At 40.7% G+C, this 25,873-nt stretch overlaps 1 protein-coding gene across 1 annotated transcript in view; it reads right to left on the reverse strand.

The window, feature by feature from the left end:
* Nucleotides 1-25,873, reverse strand: part of adcy5 (adenylate cyclase 5) — a 113,335-nt gene that overhangs the window by 49,486 nt on the left and 37,976 nt on the right. The window contains exon 2 of the mRNA XM_034694414.1: nucleotides 1,033-1,182. Coding sequence (XP_034550305.1) covers nucleotides 1,033-1,182 — 150 coding nt within the window. The remainder of the gene's footprint in view (nucleotides 1-1,032; nucleotides 1,183-25,873) is intronic.

Raw genomic sequence — 25,873 nt, forward strand, 5'->3', positions numbered from 1 at the left:
CTCCAGAGATGGAGAGGAGGACTCAGACTTATTTATTGATTATAAACTGTTTTAAGTTTGATTTTTTATTTAAGGTGTTCTTCAGTTCAGAGTAAGAGCTGTGCATTTGTGTGTTGTCTTGTTCAGCTACAGTTCCTGCCAGGATGTCTTAAGAGACGCTACAAATCTTGTGTTCTGCGTTCAAAGATGTTATTGCTGCAAGGAAGAGCAGAGCAACGTGTTCAATATTTAAAGGAACCATCGAGGAGAAGACAGAGACACGCTCAAACTTTACCAAATGTCTGTCCAGGACAAACACAGAAAAGTAAGTGACATGCCAAAGTTAGTTGGGCTGTTGATTACAGGATGTTACTGTGTTAGCAAACACACCTGCAGCCTGTTGCACCAGCTGTGCATAAGTTAACCCTAACCCTAACCCTATGAAGTTAATTATATTTAAAGTGTGATTAGTACATGATTGGGTTGATTTTAGCCAGGATTTAATCAAAAAATCAGTTTCAACTATATTCTAAAAAAAATTCTAACTTTATTTATTTATTTTTAATCGTCCTGAGTTTAAATCTAAAATGTTTCTTTTTAAATGTTTTATTTTGAGGAAATTCAGACTTAATGCTTAAAATGATGCTAAAGAAATAACGTATTTCCCTGTAGGAAACTTCTGCTTAAACCTGCAATACAAAACAAAAACATCAGCTTGTTCTCTTTGGTCAGAAATAAAACATTGGACTCATTGCAGTCATCTATTCTGTGAGACAACACTCTAACAAACAGGAATAAAAAGCTTGATCCTGTTCTGCCCGGGGTCAAACCCTGATTTGATTTTTCCTTTGTCTCACAAATCTGATAAAAAGCTGAACATTTCACACCTGATGACTTTCACAAGGGAGCAAGCTACTGTAAACCCTTTTCATAGCTATCTTACAGGAGGTGGGTGTTTCATACAAAATCATTCATTTAAATACAGTTTCATGAGCTCTAATCACCCATCTTTTCAGATCCATATGTCCACCATAAAGTCCTGCTCCCTCTCACCTGCTGCTGGTTCTCTCTCTGCGAGTGGAGGCGAGCCTGGATGCATTCCCTGGTCTCCTGGAAGGCCTGCCTCTGGGAGCCCTCGGCGGGGTAATGGGTGCACACTCCCACGATGTTTGTGCAAGAGAAAATCAGCACGTTGGACACTATCTGTGGGAAAAAAAGAGGGACAGCAAATCATGTTAAAATGGAGAATCCATGTCCAGACGTAAAATTTGTGCTGCTCAAATATTGAGCGCCAAATCCTTCTACAAACATTTGTTGTCTGTCTATAAGCTATTTTCTCCCTCCTGTTCAAAGATTGTGGACAGAAAATAGATGAAGTTTGCACGGATTACACAAAGCCTGCAGGAGCCTGACAGGCACTGAGGGCCACTGAGCCACGCCCACTTTACTGCTGCATCACCCAGCTCACTAAAACGGCCTTCTACCACCTCAGAAACATCGCCCGCCCGCCTCCATCCATTCCTCTCTTTCTCTGCTTCCACGCATTCATCACATCCCGTTTAGATTACTGTAACAGCATCCTTTACGGCACATCTTCCAAAGTCCTCCATAAACTGCAATACATTCAGAACTCTGCTGCATGCCTCCTCACCTGCACCAGCTCCCGTGACCACATCACCCCCGTCCTCCAACATCTTCATTGGCTGCCCGTCCCCTACCTACTGCATACAGTTTAAAATCCTCCTCCTCCACCACCAGGCCCCTTCCTACCTCACTGACCTCCTCCACCAATCACACTCCTTCCCGTAACCTGCGTTCCTCACATGCCAACCTCCTGTCCCCACCTCACAGAACCAAGCACCGAACCTGGGGGGACAGAGCCTTCTCCAGAGCCGCCCCCCACCCTCTGGAACTCTCTCTCCACTCATATCCAAAACTGCTCTGACCCTTCAGCTTTCAAGTCTCTATTAAAAACTCACCTTTTTAAGTCAGTTTTTAATTTGTGATTGTACTGTTGTTTTGTTTTGTTTGATTGGGACTCGCTCTTCTGATTGGCTCATTTTGAAAGTCCCCCCAGTTAACACTGAACTGGGTCGATCAGCATTTTCCATTGATGCCCCTAAATCATGGAATACCCTCCAACAGACTTTAAAGCTGACATACATTCCCTCTTTTGCAGAGTTTAAGACTTTGATCTCAGACCACTGTGTCTCAAAATGTATCTGTTTTAATTCATAGATTATTTTGTGAATGATTGTGTTTGTGCATTGTTTCTAATGTGCCTGTGAACTCGACGACATTGGAAATGAGGGAAACCTCAATGTCTTTTCGAGAATAAATAAAGGTTTTGAATTGAATTGAATTGAATTTGTGTTCCTTGCTTGTATTGATACTAAAATTGTACAGTGTCTTTGAGTTCTTGAAAAGCACTTCAGAAATAACATTTATTATTATTATTATTAGCTCTATATCAGCTAGGGATGTTCCAAAGTGGCTTATTTCCCTTTTAGTTGATATAAAAAGTTAAATTCTGACTAACTGACTGATCTGAAAGTAAGAAAACACTCACAAAACAGTCAATATTCATTCAGCACTACTTCTCTGATTTCTCCAGCTAAACACGGGATCACAGAGTCTGCAGGTAGCAGAGCTAGCACCACCAGCCTTCAGTCCTCCTTGTAGGCTACCGTTTACATGTCTGTGCTAGTTCAGCATAGCTCCAGTTAAGTGGTTGAAGCCTTTTTCAGCAGACACGGCCTGCATACAACTTCATCTCCACTTTGTAGATGAAAATGTTGACAAACTGTGCAGAACTACGAGCATCTGTCATCAGAAAACAGAAAACCAGAGCTAGTGGCACTACATCTTTCCAGCTTTCATTCAGTCCACTAAATGTGCACCTCCCATTGCAGACAGACACAAACAGAAAATCAGGAAGCAACAGATTGTGTCATAACTCCGGTAAGGTGTGTGGAATGATAAGGTTGGTTGACCAAACTGTGCTATTTCCGTAAATGCTCGACTTCCCTGTGTGCATATAAATGTTCTGACTGAATTACAGAAGCTGGTGGAACAATTGGCTGTCAACGAGGGGGGGTTGGCATTTTGTGGGAAACCCTTTGTTGCTGCACACTTGCATGTGTGTACCCGACTAAAACTTGAATTTCTAATTTGCAGCACATCAGAAAACCTCCAGGTTTCATGGCCCCGGTCCAGGTTTCCACCTATCAAACAGCTTGCATGCTGTCATGTGTCCAAGGCACCGGAGCTAAAAAGACATTGTTTCCATTCAGTGCCAGGCATACAGTGAGTCCTGGGACTGGCAGCCAGCAGCTCCTTCTTTTCACAGAGCCATTTAATGGGCTGAATCAGCCAGCTGAATCACATTCACACCACGGGCCTCTCTGTTGCCGGAACAAACTGAACAAACACAGCACGTCTTTATCGAGTCAAAAACCCCTCAGCGGGTCTCCATGCAGAAACCGAGCACGCTCAGAGGGAGGAGCAGCTGCCGGAAGACGGACGGAAAGCGATGCATGACTGAGGAAATCAAAGAAATTAGGTGTGAGACAAAGAGAGTGAGGTTATTTAGAAAAGCTGACTCTCTCTGTCTGCTATTTGGACGTCTTATCTAACTGTTTGAGCGACCTGAGCTGAACCACACAAGACTAATGACTCTCTGGATAAATACAAGCTGAGTTTACTTCACAGTGGCCTGATAGGACCACGTTTGGGATAAATTATCCTCTTTACTTTGGCTGGTTCAACATTTACTCCAACAGTGCTATTCTTACCAAAGAACATTTCGGACACACTGACTTTAAACCCTCCTGTTACGTTCAGGGTCAGATTGACCCATTTCAAAGTTAAATCATTATTTTTTTAAATCGTTAAAAGTACTTTTTCGATATGAAACTTCTTCTGCTTGGCTCAATTAGCGTAATCAACATATAAAATAAAAATGGTTAATTTAACATATTTGCAACCCCTCCTGCATGTTTGTATTACATAGATACGGTTTGTGGGTCAACTTGACAACAGAGAGGCTAAAAGGGGTCAATGAGGTGTCAAATACTAATTGTTTCTTTGCAACTGTGTGACATATTTCACCCCAATCACAACACGCACATGAAAAACAAGTGAGTTATCCTCATTGAACCATGATCTGTGAGAGTTACAGAACACCATTGCACTAAATATTGATTTAAATGGTTAGTAATGGAGTTAATGATAAGGCTAAAAAAAATGTATTGGGATTTTTTGGGTTCTGACAGTAAGTAAGTAAGTAAGTAAGTAAGTAAGTAAGTAAGTAAGTAAGTAAGTAAGTAAGTAAGAAAGCAAGCAAGCAAGCAAGTAAGTAAGTAAGAAAGCAAGCAAGCAAGCAAGGAAGCAAGCAAGCAAGCAAGCAAGGAAGTAAGTAAGTAAGTAAGTAAGTAAGTGAGTGAGTGAGTGAGTAAGTAAGTAAGTAAGTAAGTAAGTAAGAAAGCAAGCAAGCAAGGAAGGAAGCAAGCAAGCAAGCAAGCAAGGAAGGAAGTAAGTAAGTACGTAAGTAAGTAAGTAAGTAAGAAAGCAAGCAAGTAAGTAAGTAAGTAAGGAAGTAAGGAAGTAAGCAAGAAAGTAAGTAAGCAAGCAAGCAAACAAGCAAGGAAGTAAGTAAGTAAGTAAGTAAGTAAGTAAGAAAGCAATCAAGCAAGCAAGTAAGTAAGTAAGTAAGTAAGTACGTAAGTAAGTGAGTAAGTTAGTAAGTAAGTAAGGAAGTAAGTAAGTAAGTAAGGAAGTAAGTAAGGAAGTAAGTAAGTAAGTAAGGAAGTAAGTAAGTCAGTAAGTAAGTAAGTGAGTAAGTGAGTAAATAAGCAAGCAAGCAAGTAAGTAAGTAAGTAAATTTTATTTAGTATAGCACCTTTCATAGAATAAAGTCACAAAGTGCTTCACAGAAAAATATTCAAAACATTAAAAGAAGCAGACAATAGCATAATTAAAACATTAGTCTGTACAGGGTGAGCCAAAGGCCTGTTTAAATAAATGTGTCTTTAAGAGTTTTTTAAAAGTGACAACAGACACAGCTGAACGAATATTTACAGGAAGAGCGTTCCACGATGTTGGTGCCACCACTTCAAAAGCACGGTCACCTTTTGTTCTTAGACGAGCTCGAGGGACAACCAGCAAGCCCTGGTCAGAAGCCCTGAGTGACCTACTGGTGAGGTGACTAAAAGTTGACCCAGGAATATTATTGCTGATATGAACATAACAGAGAGGTTAAGGAGCTAACCATTCATTGTAAAGTTAGGGGTTTCTTTAGCTTTTTTGGCTTTATTTTATAGGACAGCTGAAAAGAGACAGGAAATGTGGGGAGTAGAGAGTCGGGGAGGTCAGGCAGGAGATGGTCGACCGGCAGGGAATCGAACCGGCGACCATCTCCAACGACGAGGACTGTAGCCTCTGTATGTGGGGCGCTTAGACCGCTAGGCCACCAGCGCCCCTGACCATTCATTGTAGAGAAAAGAATTAAAGCAACATTTGTGAAGAAGCAACCTGTTTGAGTATCAATCTTTGCAGATCTGAAAACACCACAAGTGCGTTGAGAAGGTGAAGGTTTAGGTGTTAAAGAGTAGTTTTAGAAAGATGTCATCTGAACAGTTTATCAGATTATAAAAACAACACTAACACCTGTATGAATGTGTTGGATTCTTCAACGTACCGACTAAAATAAAGCTTTGAATCAAAGTATCAAGGAGGCACTGATGTGGAGCTTTGAGGAAACGCTCATAAAGACTGATTACCAGAGAAAAAGAGTCTCATGGCATTAAAGATGCAGTAGTAGTTTTTAAATCAATCTTTTTTATGTGACTTCAAAAACATTTACATGAGTGCAGAGGAACTTTATTCTAATATCTCATTCAGTTAACAGGTTTAGAGGTTCAAAGAGATTCATTACCCTGAATGCAGCCACCTGTAGCTGAAGAGCTGAATCTACTGTTTGAATAATAAGCTCTCAATCAGAGAGAGACAGCAAAGGCCTCAAACAGAAGTGATCTGTCAGAGTCCAGCGAGGACAATCCTCTCAGCACAAGAGGATGCATTACAGGCAGCTGGAGTTCTCTGCAGAAATTTGAGCACTTGTCCTTATTTAACATACTAAAATGTTAAAATTACACATGCAGGTTTTAAGCCTCAGTGCTGAACAGTTTGTTATTTTTGAAGAACTGACATTTCTGTGACATTCAATGAACAATGTATTTGAAGGTCTGCACAACAAAACGTTTTGTCAGTGTGAGAATCAGCAATCAACACGTCAGAGTAGTCTGACTTTATCACAAGGAACAGGAAACAAAGGAAGCTTTCAAACCCAACATGATAACACATGAGATGAAGGCCTGGGTACAAAGGCCAGGTCTTTGATGCAGTCAAATAAAGCTCAAGCTAGCTATCTGCTGCCCTAAGATCAACTAATGCTAATTGAGTGGTGAAAAAATAGCTTGGATTTATTTTGATTCAGAAGGACATGTTGCAAACATGAGTACTGTCCATCCATTATCTTTACCGCAGAGGGAATGGAGCGTGAGAGGCATTGACACCCTGGACAGGTCGCCAGTCCATCAACACCCAACCATGCACACACTCACACCTTCAGAAATTTAGAGTCACTAATCAACCTTTGGACAGTGGGAGGAAGCCGGTGTACCTTCAGAGAACAAAAGCACGCACAGAAAGAACAAACCCCAGACTGAAAGGCACATGACCAGGATTCAAACCTTCTTGCTGAGAATGCTAGCCACTGCAACATCGTGCAGCCCACACCTGCATTGTGGCAAAGCCAAAAACAGTAGAGCTTAAATCCACTCTTCAATATTGCCATCATATAAACTACCTATCAAAAGTTTGGACACACCTTCTCATTCAAAGGTTTTTATTTATTCTAATTATTTTCGTAGTTTAAAACTGAAGACATCAAAACTATGATGTAATCTGGTTTTGCCATAATCTGGATTACAACAGTAGTCAAATAGGGCTATCCACTGTGTACTAACCCTACCTCTGAACAACACAACTAATGGTCTCAAACACATTAAGAAGGCAAGTCATTCTACAAATGAACTCTTGACAAGACTCATGTTAATTAGAAACCATTCCAGCAGACCACTTCATGAAGCAGACTGAGAGAATACCAAGAGTGTGCAAAGCTGTCATGAAGGAAAAAGGGGGCTACTTTACAGAATCTAAAATATAAAACATATTCTGATTTGTTTAACACTTTTTTGTTGATTAAATAATTCCATATATGTTCTTTCATAGTTTTGATGTCTTCAGTATTAATCTACAGTGTTTCAAGTAATTAAAATAAATACAAACCCTTGAATGAGAAGGTGTTTTCCTGGTAGTGTATTTTCCTATGTTGTGCAGCCCTAATATTCAAGGAGAAAACATCCATAAAGGTAAAGATCTGCTAAAGGACTAAAGTGAAATCAGTTAGTTTTATGAGGGGACTGTTAGCTTCATAGATATGTTTGAAGCCTCTAACCAGCAGAGAGGGATGTATTTTTTTTTACTCAGAGGGAGGATTGCTGCCTGATACACACCAGAGTCCAGCAGTCTGTGTGGTATAGTGTAAAGATCTGTGAGTCCTCTATTAAAAACTCAAGTAGCTGGTACTTTAAATCACCTGGAAAGTGTCCAAATGAGACGTTTAAAAGGTTCAAAAGGTGAGTCCCTGCCTCCTTCAGCCTTACCCAGCCGGCTTCAGCTGCACATGGAGCTCCAACCGCAGCAGCCGCGTAGCATCCCGCCCCCACGCTGCCATGGAAACGGCATGCATCAGATAAAGGCTTTCAACAGGTCAATACAAATATTCCCCAGCAGCAGCAGGCTTATTCTATTAATACTGCCGGAGCTCACTCGGGCCTTATTTGGAAACCTACGGGCTTTTCCTCACAGCAGCAGAAGAAGTGAGCAGAAATAACACAGAGATGATCCTCCAGAGTAAAAACACAGAGATCTATTAGCACATACCTGCAGAGGATAACACACAATGACTGCTGATTCTATCCTGCAGTGCTCAACTCATGTCATCCAGAGTTTAAATCAAGACAATCTGTCATTTCCCTCGGTGATTCAGACCTATTGTTTTGCTCTCATCGCTCTCTAGCTGACTCATTTTCATACCATTCAAAACCAGCTGAGCTTTAAAACAATGAAGTGCTCTCAAACAAGTTATTTACCTATAAAAGAGTGACAACGACATGAGTTCAACTCAAAGTCCCCAAATGACCACATCTCTGTGAGAGAAAACACAAACAAAAGGAGGATAAACGAAGGTTAAATTCCCACAGAGGAGAGAGATGTGATGTAACAATGGAGGTAAATAAACGCTGTTTGCCTAACGTTACTCCCACAGGTACTCTACTCCTCTCTGTTTCCTTCTTTCTGATATCATCTGATTAATGGAGGCCACTGCAGGAGCAGGGACCGAACAAACAATCAACTGGAGGACAGTTCCCAACATCATGAACACATCAGAGTCACAGAAAAACAGTCATGTGGTCTCTTTTTAAAGAAATCTGCTGGATGAATCTCAACATCAACACAGCTGATTTATGGTCATGAAACAAGTGACTCATTTCTTTTACTTGTTTTGTGTTTTAGTCGTTCATTCCTCACTTGGTCTCTTAACTTTAAAAACAAACTGTTTCTATTTCTAACAGGGTCCTCATGGTCTTGGTACTTATCATTGGGTTCTTGTGTTGCTTGGTTTCTGATGCTGTTTGGGTTAAGTTACTTGAAGTTGGTTGGGTTCTTAAATTGTTTGGATTATTTCATCATTTGTGTTTTTATGTTTTGCTCTTTCCTTTGCTTGTCTGTCAAACTACTCAGGCTTTTGATTTTTGACAGAGGGCCTTCAATGTTGTTCAGTCTTGTCTGCTGAATTGAAAACTGGTCTTGAACGCAGATAAAACCAAACTGATGTTATTCTCAAACTCAAATCAGTTTCCAGAAATCATCCCATTGATTGTAATTTCTCGTGGAAAATCTATAGGCCTAGATCTTTTCACAAACTACCAACATTTGCACATGTCTCACTCACCATTGTGAACTGTATATTAAATCTGACTGGCTACCTTTGAGTGTGACACACTGGCTGCGTCTAATTTTCAAAACTCTTCTTGGCTTAGTTCCATCGTACTTTTGTTCGTGATCTTCAAAGAACTAAAATCCATTATGCCTTGCATTTTGGTGATATTTTCCAACTGTGTGTTCCTTGTGTTCGTACTGAGTTAGGGAAAAGACCGTTCCCCCTCTGCAAGGAGTACACTCCAGAAGGATTTAAATGGTCAGACGTTATATCAATCGAAGCCTTTGGCTCTATCTTAAGTTTATTAACTTATTGTCCATAATCTGTTCTGTACCATGTAATATTTACTGTATAAATAACTCCTCACAGCAGCATTCAGTCAGTGATGAATATAATCCAACCCTCTTGATCTAATCACTTCAGGCAAAATGAATCCTTTAAATTTCAGCAGATTATCTGTACGTTTCAAGGTCAATCACAGCATGAAAGGACAACAGATCGTCATTTGATGCTTGCTCCAAATATCCTATCCCAAAATTATTCCACGTATTTTTCATGAGGTGAAAGTGTACGTCCTATATGTAGTTACTGATCATAGCCCTAAGTAGATATCATGTCTATTATTGTTCATGTATCAGAGCTGTGCTGTGTTTAGTTGTCATAAACAGGAAGAACTCAGTGTATCCTGTTTACGACAATCAATAAATTATTTACAAGTCAACACAATTTCCTGCTGCATCCTTCTCTTCTCTTATCTGTAGCAGTAAGTGGTGTTGTTGTTTTTAACTACAGTAACTTTTATATATTCATCCTCACTTCTCAAAACAGAGTGACTGAAGCAAACTGTTAGTACTTCATAATTATTTTCTCAAACTTTCTGTTTGTTTGATTGCTGTGTCTGATGTATGTTGGGTGGATCTATTGTTTTTCTGTTTTTATTTATTCTATTTATTTAAAACAAATGTTTTTATGTTTTTAATTCTCCATGTAAAGCACATTGAGCTTACGTGTAATGAAATGTGCTTTATAAATAAAATTGATATTGCTACTTGTGCACAGAGTTTGAAACAGCCTGAGTTAACAGAGAAAGTTCCTTACAACCTCTGTGACACCTGACATCTCTGACTGGAGCTTCAGTTTACTTAAAGAAGGTCAGGGTGTGTAGATGCATTGTGGTTCAGCCTCTAGGTAAGTCAGTGTCATGGATTTTTATACTCATCACAACGTATTAACTCTAAAGGCTGATTTATACTTCTGCGTTGAATCGACGGCGTACCCTACGCCGGGGGTCCGCGTAGCTCCCGTACCTACGCCGAGGCCTACGCACGAAGCTGACGTGCACCTCCTCCAAAATGTAACTCCCCGTAGAGCCGACGCGGACCGCAAGCTCTGTGATTGGTCCGCTCGGCGGCTTTGTCTTTCCCGCATTTACAGCACTACCGGGATCCCGGACATCGGCCGCACATCGGCCGTGTATTTCATCTCCTCCTCTCTATTCTTCATTTAATCATGTCTGTATGATAAACAGCAACATGTATCAGCTGTAGATTAACATAACACGCTCTGAATCTCTGTGGAAAAGTAAACAGAGATCGTAGCGGGACCGGAAGCAGACGGCCGGCTATCAGAGAGACCACACTGCCCTCAGGCGTTTCGGTGGAGAATTGCTGCGCGACACGGACACATCGACGCACAAGTATGTGGTGCTCATGTCTGCGTCAGCCCCTGCTGCATAGGGGAGACGCAGAAGTATAAATCAGCCTTCAGACCAAGCTTTGCTCCCCAGAAACAGCTTCATGAATCAGTTTCCTCTTGATGAACGTTCAGTGAGTGTTGTAGTTTTAACTGGTGGAGCTTGTTGGAGTCATACCTGTATTCAAACAAATGAGAACAGGTGTACTGATTCCTTCACCACTCTTTGCATTAATATTGTGGGAATAAGTTAAACCTCCTAATAGTTACATCAGATAGTTTTTTGAATTGTGAAATGCTAATTACTGCCATCACAAGACAACAAATCTCTGGAGGAACTGCCTCGAGGAAACCATAAACTTTATTTTCAGCAAAAGCCAGTGACAGAAATAAACAGGCCTCTGTGTGTTCTGCCCTTTGGTAAGTCCCATTTTTACTTTTTTCTCCTAATTAGATTGTTACATTGATTACAAGTGTACAGCCCCCTTGGTTAGCACACTGGGGCTCTTTGTGTGTTAAGGACAAATGCAGGTCATGTGCTTCATGCTGATTACTGTGAGCAGCCCAAAGCCAGCTTCATTCTGCAGAGCAATGTGTACAAGAGGCTGAAAGTCTCTCACGTGAGGGCCTGCGGTTATTTGTTGGTGGGTTTTACCTCGAAAGCTGTCAGCTGCTGAATTAAAGCAGGGAAAAACCTGAGGATCACACCGTACCGACCAAGGGCAGGTTTAGTTTAGTGTATTTAATATGTTCTTATCATGATGGCGATCCGATAAAACCTCCATTATTAGACCGCTGAGTTATCTTTGAGGGGAAGTGCACTCCACTGTATATTACATTTAACTTATACAATGAAAGGCTTTCAGTTTTCATTAGAGAGTAATCATGTGGAGACTTCTGCAGTACTCACATGTACCACTTCATGCATTAACTATCAAAGGGTAGCGATGACTAGAGGCCCCTGCACAGTGGTGTGTCTCTTATAAACATTGTAACAGTTAGATACAGTAAATAAAACAAGAAGCTAACAGAGATGAACAGAACTGAAGAGATGACATTTTCTGTCTCTTCTGGCACCTCCTCAGACTCTTGACTCTTCATATTGTCACAGGTATGATAAATAATTACTGTGTGTATATGATAATGTTAAATAAATGCATGCTAAATGTTGTGTTGTGCAAAAAAAGGACTTTGAGAGAATTGCCAACACACAGCTATGAGCACACATTTGTCTTAGTGTATACCAACATGCATGCTTGAAATCTCCTGCAGGAGCACTGTCAGGGCTGTTTTTCTTTTGAGCCAGAAAGATCATCAGAAAGATTGAGCCAGAAACTCTCATCCACGCCTTCATCACCTCAAGACTCGATTATTGCAATAGCATCGTCTACGGTACACCCAACACCCTCCTCAACAAATTACAATACATACAAAACTCAGCTGCACGCCTCCTCACTCACTCCCGCTCCACAGACCACATCACCCCAGTCCTCCAGAACCTCCATTGGCTTCCCATCCCCTCAAGAATACAGTACAAGATCCTCCTCATCACCTACAAAGCCCTCCACAATCTAGCTCCCTCCTACCTCACCGACCTTCTGCAGCCATATAATCCCTCCCGCAACCTCCGCTCCACCAACGCCAACCTCCTCACCCCTCTCACCAAACCCAAGCACCGAACCTGGGGGGACAGGGCCTTCTCTGTCGCTGCCCCCATCCTCTGGAACTCTCTCCCCCAACACCTCAGATTCTCTCCCTCACTCAATACATTCAAATCCGGACTCAAAACACACCTATTTACAAAGGCTTTTAAACTAGAATTGATTGATTTTTTTCTTGTTTTGTTTTATTTTGCTGCCTTGCTCTTCTTTGCTTTTTTTTTTTTTGCACTGTTTTCTTTTGCTTTTCTATTGTATAATTTTATTTTCCTGTAAAGGGCTTGGAGAATCTTTTAAAGCGCTTTTATAAATAAAATGTATTATTATTATTATAATTATTATTATTATCATACTCCTGGTCCAGAAAGTTTGGTGAGTATTTCAGACATGCGTCAACCATAATAGTTATATTTTTAACTCAGTGACTGAATCATTTAAAACTATGAAATGCACTGGTTTCATTGCATCTGTGTTGAAACTTTGCTTTAAAAGGATTACTGTGGAAGGTCTTTTGGTGTTGATGATGTGAAGTCAGATTGGTAACTTCATAACCCATTTTTATTGATATACTTTTACAGGAGATGTCACCCCAACGTGTTTTAATCAAAGGTTTTTATACTTTTTCAGGTAGTATAACTGGCAGGATTTTATCATTTTATTTAATACTGTTATATTTTATATTTCTGATTTCAGATTTTTTGGCTGTTTTGGCTTTTTTTTTTTTACCTTTGTTGTTTTTATTCGTCCAACATTTGTTCCCCCTTTATCTGTCTTCCTCCTTCCTAGTTCTCTTTTATGTTTATTTTCTTTCTCATTTTTAAAGCACTTTGAAACCCTGTTTTAAAAAGTGTTACATAAATAAAGATGATTATTAAGTCTTTTTTTTTCCTGATTTACCAGAGATTTTTTTCATTTTTTTGTATTCACAGCTTTCAAAAGATGCAAAAGCATCCTGTAGAGCTGAAGATGATTACAGTCGGATGGAGATCCTCAGATTGATAGTCAGTCTAGGAGACCGAGATTTAACAGTTTCTTTAGCAGCCAGATCCGAATCAGGTAAAAAAAACCCACCTCAGAGTCAGGTACAGACCTTTAAATCTGTGGATCTAGCAGTGAGCCTTATAGCATTACATCCTGCCCTTTAATCCTGCTGTGATAAAATTATATCAGTGCTGTTTGAGAAAAGACAGAAGCAGAAAATAGTGATTGCACAGAGAGAAGAGCACAAACACGAGTCCAAACTGATAAATGTAGTTAGATTCTGCTTCCTAACAACTGAAGACACAAACCTTGATACTGACCCAAGCATCTGATTCTGGACTGAGGGTTAAACATCTACAATTTCCCCAGCATGCCTGTTTTCTTACTGACATATCAAAAGCATGAAGCACAGACAAAGATGAATGTTCAAGCAAAAACTGTGAAGACGAAGAGACGAAGAGTTTAGCTTATAGAAAACAGTTCTGGAGTCCCACTTCAAACCAGGGGCTCCATATGCTTTCAAGCAGCCCTGATGCCTCACAGGAGCTGCTGAACTCCTGGGAACTAAAAGGTCATTTGATGAGTCATGCCTTTGAAGAAGAAAGACAAGCCCCAGCAACAAACAAAAGCAGAGGAATGTTTAATTTTTCATCTCATGCTTCAAAAAGAGAAGAGACAGAGACAGAGAGGGGACGCTGACCAACCTGAGATTCATCCAAATATAGAGCGTGTTTCAACACCGGCTCTACAGGATGCAGGGCAGTGTGTTACACTGTTTGATGTCAACACCAAGCAATCAAATCTATTTCCGTCCAATGCTTTGAAAAGACTGAGAGGAAACATCAATTTTTTAAAAAGCCAAGTCTTCACCACAATCCACTTCAAAATGACAACCTGCAGGAACATTCCCTCCCTGCACAGATTTCTTCAAAGCCAGGAGTTAAAGGGATCCCTGCAGCTTACTTCATGTCTCCAAACAAGCACAGTCTAATGAAAATACTTTAAAACAATGCCTCAAATATCCTCTGACACACTTACCATGTAACCAGAGAAGCCAAGAGCCTATAGAGAGAAAAGCAGTGGGCTGAGGAGGCGTCCTCTAGTCTACCTGATTCATGAACCACAATGAGAGATACAGTTTGTGTCTCCTGGGAGAACCTGTCTTGTAGTAACACATTCCCTTACTGTTGCTACTCGCGTTGCATTCAAACAGAAACACACATCTCAACATTTTCAGTGGCATCATTTTTGTAGGAGACTTGGCAGAAAAAAACTGAAGAAAAAACGAATTAATAATAACACTGTTTCTCTCAAATATATACTTTGGGAATACATACATGAATAAATTAGAAGCCTAATACACTCAAACAAAGCGTGACATTATTACAGCAATTATTAGCATTATTATGCATGGTGGTCTGAGTAAATAGTTATTGTGCCAATTGTTAGTGGAAAATATCCATCTCACTGTCATGACCGTACCTTTGACTGTATATAAGTATGGACGACATGCCTTCATGTCCTCCAGTAGTTTAAAGATCGAAGCCAAAATATCCCCACAAAGGATCCTGACATATTGCACTGGTGATGTATTTATGAGTTATGATAACATGCCATGAAATCTGACAGGTGAAGCTGCAGTAGTGACATCACACCTCTCTTCAGCTAACAGAAATGCTCATTCAATTTACCAATCAAATGATAAAGATCCGGCTGCACGGTGGTGCAGTGGGTAGCGCTGTTGCCTCACAGCTAGAAGGTGCCTGGTTCGAATCCCCGGCTGGGCGGGTGCCTTTCTGTGTGGAGTTTGCATGTTCTCCCCGTGCATGCGTGGGTTGTCTCCGGGTTCTCCAACTTCCTCCCACAATCCAAAAACATGCTCAGGTTGATTGATCACTCTAAATTGCCCGTAGGTGTGAGTGTGTGCATGAATGGTTGTCTGTCTCTCTGTGTTAGCCCTGTGATAGGTTGGCGACCTGTCCAGGGTGTACCCTGCCTTCCGCCCGAAGCCAGCTGGGATAGGCTCCAGCCCCCCGTGACCCCCAACGGGATAAGCGGTCAAGATAATGGATGGATGGATAATAAAGATCCCTCCGGTCAGTAGAGTCCACATAGAACAGATCCTTCAGTAAGTTTGAAATGGACACTCAAAATGTATGTGGCATACATTACATCTATTCTGCTTATCTGCCAAAGAATACCCCAGAAGCTGCATTTTTCAACCTCCTTTTTTTTTAGCACCAAAAAACATATAAACACTAAATTTCTGAAAAAATGAACATGAATGCACATGAATCTGCATTATAAGAACTCACTGTCATGACAGAAACCATTTTTGAGAACAACATATTTGACTTTTATTTCCATTTCAAAGTCTAACACATGTCCCATCTGTTTACATGGAGGAGGTTGGCTTTAAAGGGATATTTCAGGGTTTTTTTTAAGTAGGGTTGTATGAGTTACATTACACTAGTGCTCCTGTTAGCCACAATGAGTGCCGGTGAGCTCTTCCCCTTTAATGAGAAAATTCAAGAAAATATGGTCCAGGCACTCATCACTGTGCAAATGCATCAGTAGAAAAAATTGCAGCTCTTGACTTTGCCACCAGAAACCCCCTTTCTTTGGGCACTATTTTCAGACGCACCTCGTAGACCTGTGTTCATCCGCTGCATGAGCATGGATACACACCGATTCTGCAGCCAGTCACTAGGGGGGAGCCTCAAATAGTTCCTGCTTCACTTTTATGGAGCTGTCATATCGTCAATCTCTTTATTCCGTCTATGGACAGACTATGCACACAGAAGGCAGTTAGCCTAGCTTAGCTTAGCTCAATAAATTCACCTTAATTATACAATGACAGAAGTAAACACTGAGCTGATTATAACAATAGGAACATTCATTGTCTCAATATTTTTGAGCATGAATTTGCAATGCCTTTAAAAAGTGATCATGTTAGGGAGCTAGCTTGCTGATAGCTGCTGTCTATTTAGATAAATGAAGCTGAAGTGAAAACAACAACTGGCTCTTTTACAGATGTGGTGGCTAAGATTGTGAAACACTGTTTTTGTGAGTCAGCTAATTTATCATGTACTTCTTTCTTTGTCTTTGCAGTGGGAATGGTAACTGATGTAACGGTTTATAAATCATATTCACTGAGTCATAACTACAACTGATCCGTGTCACCAATTGATAAAAAAATCTGTTATGCATGACATCTTTTAGGTAATGTTTTTGTATTATATACTGATATAATCCAAATACATACAATTTGACAGCTTTTTTTCCACCCCAAAAATCTATTTAATATAAATAACAATAACAATCAATTGAAAAAAAAACTAAAGGTAAATTAAGTCAATTGAAATTTGAGACTAAAAGTTAATTTGTCCGGCAGCAGAAAGTTAAATGAAAGGTAAAGTCCAGTTAGAGTGATTTTAATTTTCACATTCAGGACTCCAATAAACAGCTTGAGATAAGAAGCTGTTTATTTCACAGCCTTTATGTAAATTAGAAGCAATTACTGCGCACCCTTTATTCCACTTTTCTAAGGAAGAGACGCTGTTAAGCTATATAACACTCAGATACACGGGCACTTAGGATGCAAAGTGAAAGACAGAGGCCAGAGAAACGTCTTTTCCCACTGCAATAAAGATAAGAGTCTATTATTCAAATCATATTCACAGCATGCGGTCCAATGGTTTCTTCCAGGAGTGACTTGTGAAGTGTTTGTTGTCTTTGATGACTGTGTGATATAACTGAACACTCAGGGTTTGTTAGTTTTCCTGCAGCAGCATTGACAACTTGAACTCATGTTGTTCTGGTCCTCGTTGTGGACAAACCAGCAGGGATAATTTAAAAAACATGGGGTGATTTATTATGTGCAAGTGGGAACAGAAAGCTTACAGTGCCGCCAGGCTTTCAGAGGAAAATTGCCAAGCTTGTAAAATCAAATTCTGTATCATCACGCTGGTCAAACATGACAAATGTCTGTATAAGGTCGTGTCATGTACTGTTGATGAGACGTTGGGTGTGTTTGAATTTGATTTACATAAAGGCACATGATCAGATAAGATATAGTCATCACTGAGCAAAGTGATGTCCATGCAGGGCGGCAATTCGACACACACAGACTGAGAATGCATCAAAGCATGTGACGGGAAACACAGTGTTGTTAGAAAGGTCCAGAGGGAAATATCTCAACAACTATGGGGCTTCAATTTGATTTGGATTCTCATTATCATCAGAGGATGGCTCGGATACTTAAAAAGTATTAAATTGATTGCATTGAAATTGAGCCCTGATGTCCTTGTGTTCTGGATATCCTGGTAAACCAACAGGTCAAGGTTTCTATAAATTGGGCAAATCAGACTGTATGTAAAAATGGATGACATGACAGCTCCCCAAAAGTGAAAGCAACACATCTGAGGGTCTCACTGTCTGGTTGTAGCTTAGGTTATAAAGCCTGCCTCCTCCATGTAAACAGAAGGGACTTGGATCAAACCATGAAATCCAAGAAAAAGACAATCAGTTTTCTCAGGCATGGTTTCTTTCATTTAGGTTAGTTTTAACAGGTTATTCATGTCTGATTCTCATATCGTGATGCGGTAATAACAAGAAGTATAATCCCATGATTGACAGCTCTGATGACAAATGCATGGCAGCAACCTTCAGTCTTGAGAAATGAAGCCAAAGCGTAAGAGCTAAAAACTGCAGTTCCTCGAGTGTCCACTTGAGGCTGACTCCAAAAGCCCAGGAAGCCACATAAACACTCATTCAAAAAAGTCCATCTTTACTGCAAAACTAAACATGTTTACAGTCGGGTACAAAAACTGATTTTGGACTGAATAGCTCATTTCTTTATTCACACACTGTTGGAGGGTGATTTTTTTTTAGAACTGATTAGTTTTGAAGATGCTAGAATTAGTTTTGCAAAATTAAGGGCATGACCGACTTGACTGACAGGTGGGCACACTGTAGCTGTTAGCAAGGAGGCTAAAGGCCCGCATCAACTCCATGTCCATCAATATTAATGTCCATCTAAACTCTGCCCAGAGATGAAGCAGAGTTATCGTCATAATTAACTCTAACTCGAGTCATTAAACTTTTCAAACCCTGGATGTCAGCTTGAAACCAACACAAGATCCTGTTCTGCTGTAACAGTAATTTAATGAGTGCTCTATTTAACAGGGTGGGACGTCAATACTGTCGCTCCATAAGCTGATCTACAGTGCGGCCTCTGGTTTCCAATGACGTCACCAAGGCTATATGTCAGTGACCATTGCAGCACTTTGGCTTCGCTTTTGTACAATGGGAGGAGTTGGAGACATGTCGTCCATCTTCGTAAAGAGCCAGTGGAGTTAAGTATGTCAACAACTGCTTGGATATTTTTTTTCTGGACACTTGTGCTCCCATAAAATGTAACTTTTGGTGTTCCCTTCACCCATTGAGGTTAATACAAGTAATTTCAACTGAAGTAACAACCGTTTGATGAATTGCAAATTTGGTAAATGCATTCATGTTTTCCTAAAAGTGAAAGAAAGTCAGAAAGAGGGAGGAGTGAATAAAACGATGCTTGTATTTATAACAGCATAGCAGCAGACACCCCAAGGCCACACTATAATTAGTGCTGAATATCAAAAGCTAGAATGAAAACAAGGCAAACAAAGATGTTTCCACATTTCTATAAAAACATTTTAATCCATTACTACACCAAGCCCCTCCCTCTATAACCCATTCACTATTCTAACACTGTGCTGTCTTTTTAGAAACACAGAGCATGACGTGCATTCAGTTAAAATAAGGACAAGAAACTGAAAACTTCATCATCATGTGGTTCCAAATAGCTGTCTCGGTCTGCTGCTGTGTTTACATGAAGAAGGCCGTGCATGGGAACAAATTAGTCAATTATAGAAGGAATCTAGACCAACGAATATGCCTATAAGTAAACAGAGAAAGAACAGGTCTGACCAATAGGAGAGTAGAAGACAGCATGAGGACTTATCCATACTTTGGATGAAACAGAAACATTGTGAACATACTGTACAGAGAAGGAAAGTGGATTATGCTGCAGGAGTAGCTTAAGAAGTTTATATGGACATTTAAACACCCGTTCAGTCACAAAGGCTCCACTGTTTCAATAAATAGATTAGGAGAAGGGTTCAAAGTCTCTTTTGATCGTATACACAGAAGCCATTTTCCTCTGTCCTCATGCTTACCGCCAGTTTGGAAAGATGAAATGCTGTTTTCTGAAAGATTATTTTACTTTGCTTTTTGCAATAAAGCATGCCTTACAATTGAGGAAAATCTGACAACATGTTATTGTTCCATCTTCTTGATGAGAAGATAATGAATAACCAAAACACAGAGACACATTCGGCCATATTCAAGGTAAGACTAGATATCTGATAACTGATTGGCTACCTTTATGAAAACACTGGAGTTAGCTTTTAGCCAAGTACTGGCGAATTTTAGCGTTTACTAACATAACCACCACACATTGTTAGCTAGGCAGTGGCTGAATGCAAGCATTAGCTGTTGGCTAGTGGTGGTTAACAGCTAAATACACCCATACATAGATTTTATTAAGACATTCACACTATTCATTGTGTTTCCAGGAGGGAAATGTTCATGGTTTATCACCCGGCCCTCTTACTGATCTTTCGATTGTGTAAGATGCTTGATTCTGATTGGTCAAAACCCCTTAACAATGGTTGCTAACTTTCACTAACATGAGCAACACCAGAAGAAACAGGGCTCTCAAGTCTCACGCATTGGGCGTGAGACACACACATTTCAACCTGTTCACACGCTCACACGCCAAACTTTGTATTTCTCCCGCAGAGCAATTACTAGGACAACACCAACCAGGTTGCGCCGCTTTTCCTTAAACTGTGGAACAGGTAGGAATCAAGTGGGTTTCCCGTAGAGTTCAGAATGAGCTTGCCACCAGCTAATCAAAAAGAAAGAAAGAAATATAGCTACCCAACAGCCAATCAAAAAATAGCATCACTGTATCCGGGTAAAACAACGCAACAGCGTTATGTTCCAAAGAAAAGGATGCAAATGCACAATGCAGCCTGACTGCAGGTTAGAAGGTGCGGTCTGTCTTCCTATGTCTGAGTATGTTGCTAGTAGTTAATGGGCGTCATGTAAACAGGTGAATTCCCTGCTAGGTGTGGATAAAGCAGCAGCACAGGCCTGATAGAAGTGGTCCAGTGAGGTGAGGTGGATATAAAGTTGGCTGCACATTGAGAAATTGTGTTTTTATCTAGTTTGGATGCCTACTTGTAGAACTCCCATGAAGATCTGTGTCTCTGTGCCAGTTGGCTGTCTATTATCTCAGCCTGCAATATCTTCTCTAAAATAAGAGCCAAACAAAAAGTGAGAGACTCCCAATGCAACTGAAGAAGCAGAGCACACTACAAATCAAAAGTCTCCTATTTGTCAGAGAAGATTTACTTTTATCATAAACCGATCACAGAGGTTTAAGTGGATCAGAAGACACAGATCACAGATCTCTATAACAGGAGAGATGCCTCCACCATTGGAAGTGCAGAACAAGTGGTCTAATTAAAGCCTGTTCTAATAAAATCTGTACATCCCACACGCTCAAAGGATGCTCAAGTGTAACATTAGGTGAGTGAATTCACAGCTGTCTCAGGAGTAGTAGCCGCTGAATGAACCAGTAATTCCACTTGGGGAAGATAAAGGATGGAGGTGTGTGTGGGTGTGTGTTGGGGGGGTAAATGTGTGTGTTTGAGAGAAAGCTTAGTGAGAGAAAGAGCATGCCTTCAACATACCAGGCATACCTCCTCTGACCCAGCAGGGGATAAGGGGATAAACATTAATGCATAGTCTCAGTGGATGTGTAACTCTACACTGTTCCGTGTGTTTATTTGGCACCATTGAGATAAACAGGGCTAAATACAGACAGAATTAGACACTGCAAATAGGCACATGATGAATATCGGTCCAATAAAATATCAGCCGATTAAGGGATTATTTTGTTATTGTCTATGATTCCAACAGTATGATTTTATGCAGTGAAACAGCTGATACTAACTGCTTTCACTTACAGATTGCAGCATGCAGCTCTATGCAATCGGCCATTAAGCACAGAAACAGAGAAGAAGAGCGAGCCAAGTGGCCACAACAAGAGTCAAAAAGGTGTCCCAAGTGTGAATGTATATCACTGTTACAGAGCAGGATAACACGACTGCAACTAGCAGAACTTGTCAAAAATGTCCTCAAGTTTTAAAGGTGACATATCATGCAAAATGGACTTTTTAACGGTTCTCTACCTGAAATATGTGTCCCTGGCATGTCTACAAACCCCCCGAGAATGAAAAAAATCCATTCTGCCCCTGTTTTGATTTCTACACCTTTCTGTAAATGTGTGTGAAACGAGCCGTTTCAGACTTCCGTGTTTTTGTCACGTAACAATATCCGGTCTGTCAAGGAGTCAGAGCTCGGAGCTTGTTCAGCCCATAGACTGTATAAAATACAACTCAACCCCTCCTCCGTTTTTCATTCCCTGCACAAATGTGTGCTAACAAGGAGCTTAGGAGGGAGGCATGCTAGTTGTAGGCTGTCTTAATAAACACAAAGGTCGGTTTTACTCCCCACGTCTGCAGATTTGAAGATCTAGTGGATGATTTTTATTTATCATGGATAAGTGCTAGCGCTAGTTAGCATAGCTACATAGCTACATGTCGTAGCTGCAGCTGTGTACCAAGACACACGTCAACATACTGACAAATAAAACAACAGGAAACACTAAATCTGTGACCAATCCTTCAGAAAGGTCCTGCTGCCTTTCTGGCAGAGGTCGGTTTTACTCCCCACGTCTGCAGATTTGAAGATCTAGTGGATGATTTTTATTTGTCATGGATAAGTGCTAGCGCTAGTTAGCATAGCCACATACCTACATGTTCGTAGCTGTGTACCAAGACACACGTCGACATACTGATAAATAAAACAACAAGAAACACTAAATCTGTGACCAATCCTTCAGAAAGGTCCTGCTACAGGCGCCTCTCCGTCAGGATCAGATTCTGGATCAGATTCAGAGGGTTGAAGTAACGTGATCTCTGAGCAGCCGTGTATATTCAGCCAACATGTAAACATTAGATCAACGTGCTGGACAGCCGAGGCACATCCACTTCCTGAGGGGGCGTGGTCAGAGAAAAAATCTGATTTCAAAGTGTTTTTTTGAGCATAAACTTTAAAGACATGTTTTGGGGACCTCTTAGACCAATATATATTGATGAAAAAAGCGTGATATGTCACCTTTAATACGACTGAAGGGGCAGATTTCTTGATTCAGTTTAAAAATATCACTTGACGGGGCGCTGGTGGACTAGCGGTCTAAGCGCCCCACGTTTAGAGACTACAGTCCTCGTCGCAGAGCTCGCCGGTTCGACTCCTGGCCTGTCAACCATTTGCTGCATGTCTTCCCCCACTCTCCACTCCCCACATTTTCCTGTCTTTCTTCAGCTGTCCTGTCATTAAAGACAAAAAAAATGCCCAAAAACATAACTTGTCAAAAATGTCACCTGGCTAGCTGGAGCTGCTCTTTAGTCCACCAACAGTCCTTTTAGATTTCCATATTCTTTCACAAAAAACTCAAAACAGGCTTAAATTAGGTCACGGTCAAGAAACATTCATCATGACGCTCCAACTAACCCAAACAAAGAAAAAGTTTACACACACCTGTGCCTCCTGCCCTATGTAATTACTGCCCCCACCCATAACCAAAATTCAGCAGGTAAAAATTCTCAACTTCAGCCTCCTGTTACCCTCAAATTTACTAACATCTTTTATCCTTGAGGTCAATTTGACCCCAGCAATTTAAACCTCCAGAAACTGATTGTTATTTAGGTTTATGTGTCAGGGACTTTATGTTTCTTTGTTGACTACCTAAATAGCCCTTTAAATAAAATATATTTCAAGCATCAACACAATTTAAAGCATTCAGAAGGACTTTATTTGTAAAACAGAACATCAAACTGCTGCAAGTTTGTCATGCTCTCATCGGCCCTGCCCTGTTTCTATGTTATCAAAACGTATGACGCAGGACTCATCACTGAATGTCTTTAGAGACATGGTGGCTGGAAATATTATATCTCAATCTAAAGGTTGGCGGTTTGATCCCAGCTCCTGCAGTCACATGCTGAAGTGTCCTTGGTTATAGTGACCTCAATATCATCCAAAACAACCAAAACAAATGTGTGTAAAATGTTGATATTTCTTATGTTATATATATACAGCTAAAACAGCCGGGGTTTAAATTGACCCCAAGGAACACCGATGCGTAATTTTTTTTAAATTACGCATCAAATTAGGAAAAGTCATGAAATATGAAGCCAAAGAAATTATGTCAGTCATTAATTTAGAGACGTTAAACATTGAATGGGGTCCAATTGACCCCAAGGATAATAGGAGGGTTAAGTTAATATGGCTTCTGCAACGACAAATCTTATAAGTCACATGAAAAGTCATCCTTGCAATGACGATGAACTGAAGAAATAAGAAGCAGCAGTAGCTGTAGCTAGTATTAACACCAACAAAACGGTGAGTGCTCTAGTGATGGTTCAACAGACGTTAAAGAACTGCAGATGGTTCATGAGAGACAACACAAAGCAAAGCAATAAATGACTTAATCACTGAATTTAAAGCACTTGATGACCAACCAAGTAGTCAAAGGATTTCTACAGCTAACAGCGTATTTGATGGCGCATTTCTCTTTAACAAACTTTGATGGCTCAAAGTCAAAAGTGATATGCAAATAAGTATGAAGTATTTCCAGTTTGAGCTACCACCTATGAGCTAAGCATACAGGTGCAGCTAAACAGACTGATGGAATCAGGCAACGCATGACAGAAGCCAGCAGAGCAATGTTTGGGAGTGTGTGAGTCGCCACAGACCCAAGAGAAAGCAAGCAAAGTGGAACTCCTGAAAAGTGCATTGTTATCACATTAACAGAGGATCACTGGACATCAGTGAGTATTCACGATTGTACATTTTGCACATGCACTCCTGCATATTTCTCAATGTGTGACAGTGCAAAAAACAATAACAGAAGAAGCACTCTGAGGCTTTTTCCTACCTCTGAGTCATGCTTTCAGACCACACTGGTTTAGCAGTGCAGCAACATTTGCAATGCACTACATATGACAGTCGACTATGTTTAGGCGTACTTGTATTTGTTGTGCTGCCTCTTGTGTGGTTCGGTTGACCTAGTGGCCTAAGCGTACGCACCATGAACTTAGGCCACAGTCCTCATCACAGTGCCAAAACCCCTTTCTGCATGTTAGCCCTGTCTCTATCTCTCTTTAGGTGTTGTTTCTAAAAAGATTTGGTGGCAACCCAAATTGTCTGCTGGCATGTTGATTAAAAGTTAAGCAGAGTAGAAACACAAGTCGACCTTTTGCAGAAACTGATCCTGATCCGTCCTCATATTCGTGAACAGGCATGTAAATAAGTATCATGAAGCAACTTCCTTGCAGCTGCATTTCATTAACAAAGCATGGCAATAGCTCAGGCAGAGCACAGCTGGTTTATTTATGCGTGTCAATAAGTGGCTGCTCAGCTGACTAGAAACCTTGAGTCATATTCATCAATGAAATTATTCTGCTTCCAAAAAAGTTCAAGAACCGCAGTGAATCAGCTCATGAGCTGGAGAACAAACTAAATCACCAAAATGAGGGTAATTTAAGAGCTTGTTGCCTCAAGGATCAGAGACATTTAGAGCAAAGGAGAAGAAGGAAGTGCCAATAAAGGAAGATGTATCTCTTTGTTTCTAATAAAAGTCCTGCAGAGCTTGAACTAATGGGCATGTACACGTGTCTGTTAGACGCTCCATGCTCCTCTGCCCTGCCTCCACTTGTTCCACAGTTTTATCCACACCACCCCGGTGATGTTCCCAGTCTGCCCATCTGTTGTGTTTGGGTGTCTGGGAGCCATCCGGCGGCCAGCGGCCATGACGGTTCTGTCTGAGTGATCAAACACGCCCACGCTGTGATTCCAACAACACCGAGCCAAAACAGACCGGAGGCCCTCGGAGGCTGCTGGAGCGAGTCTCGGTTACAACTGGCCTGCTCAGTGACAGTTTACACTATAGCACCTTTCAAAATATGCCAGCCGCACCGCTGAGCCTGCCAGAACCCTTCACACTGTTGTTATGTAGTGTCAACATTCCCTTACAGCATATCTCCACATATCTACAACACCCTATCTTCGGAGTGGTTCAGTAAGGTGTCTGGCACACAAGTTCATCTTTTGGGAGACCTTTTGTTGCTTTTAATGTCTGTTTACTTTCCGTATTATCTGTCTAGCTTGGGCACTTTACACGGCACGTCAAATACATGTCAATATCATCCACAGCTAGTATTCAAACTGGACTCTGGTCTCAGCAGGTGTTCTTAGTAAGCAATATTTTAGGTTCTGTTTGCAAGCAGGAAAATGTAAAAACTACTGGTTTAACTTTTGTGAAACT

This window comes from Notolabrus celidotus, chromosome 10 (genome assembly GCF_009762535.1).
Source record: "Notolabrus celidotus isolate fNotCel1 chromosome 10, fNotCel1.pri, whole genome shotgun sequence".
Taxonomy (NCBI): domain Eukaryota; kingdom Metazoa; phylum Chordata; class Actinopteri; order Labriformes; family Labridae; genus Notolabrus; species Notolabrus celidotus.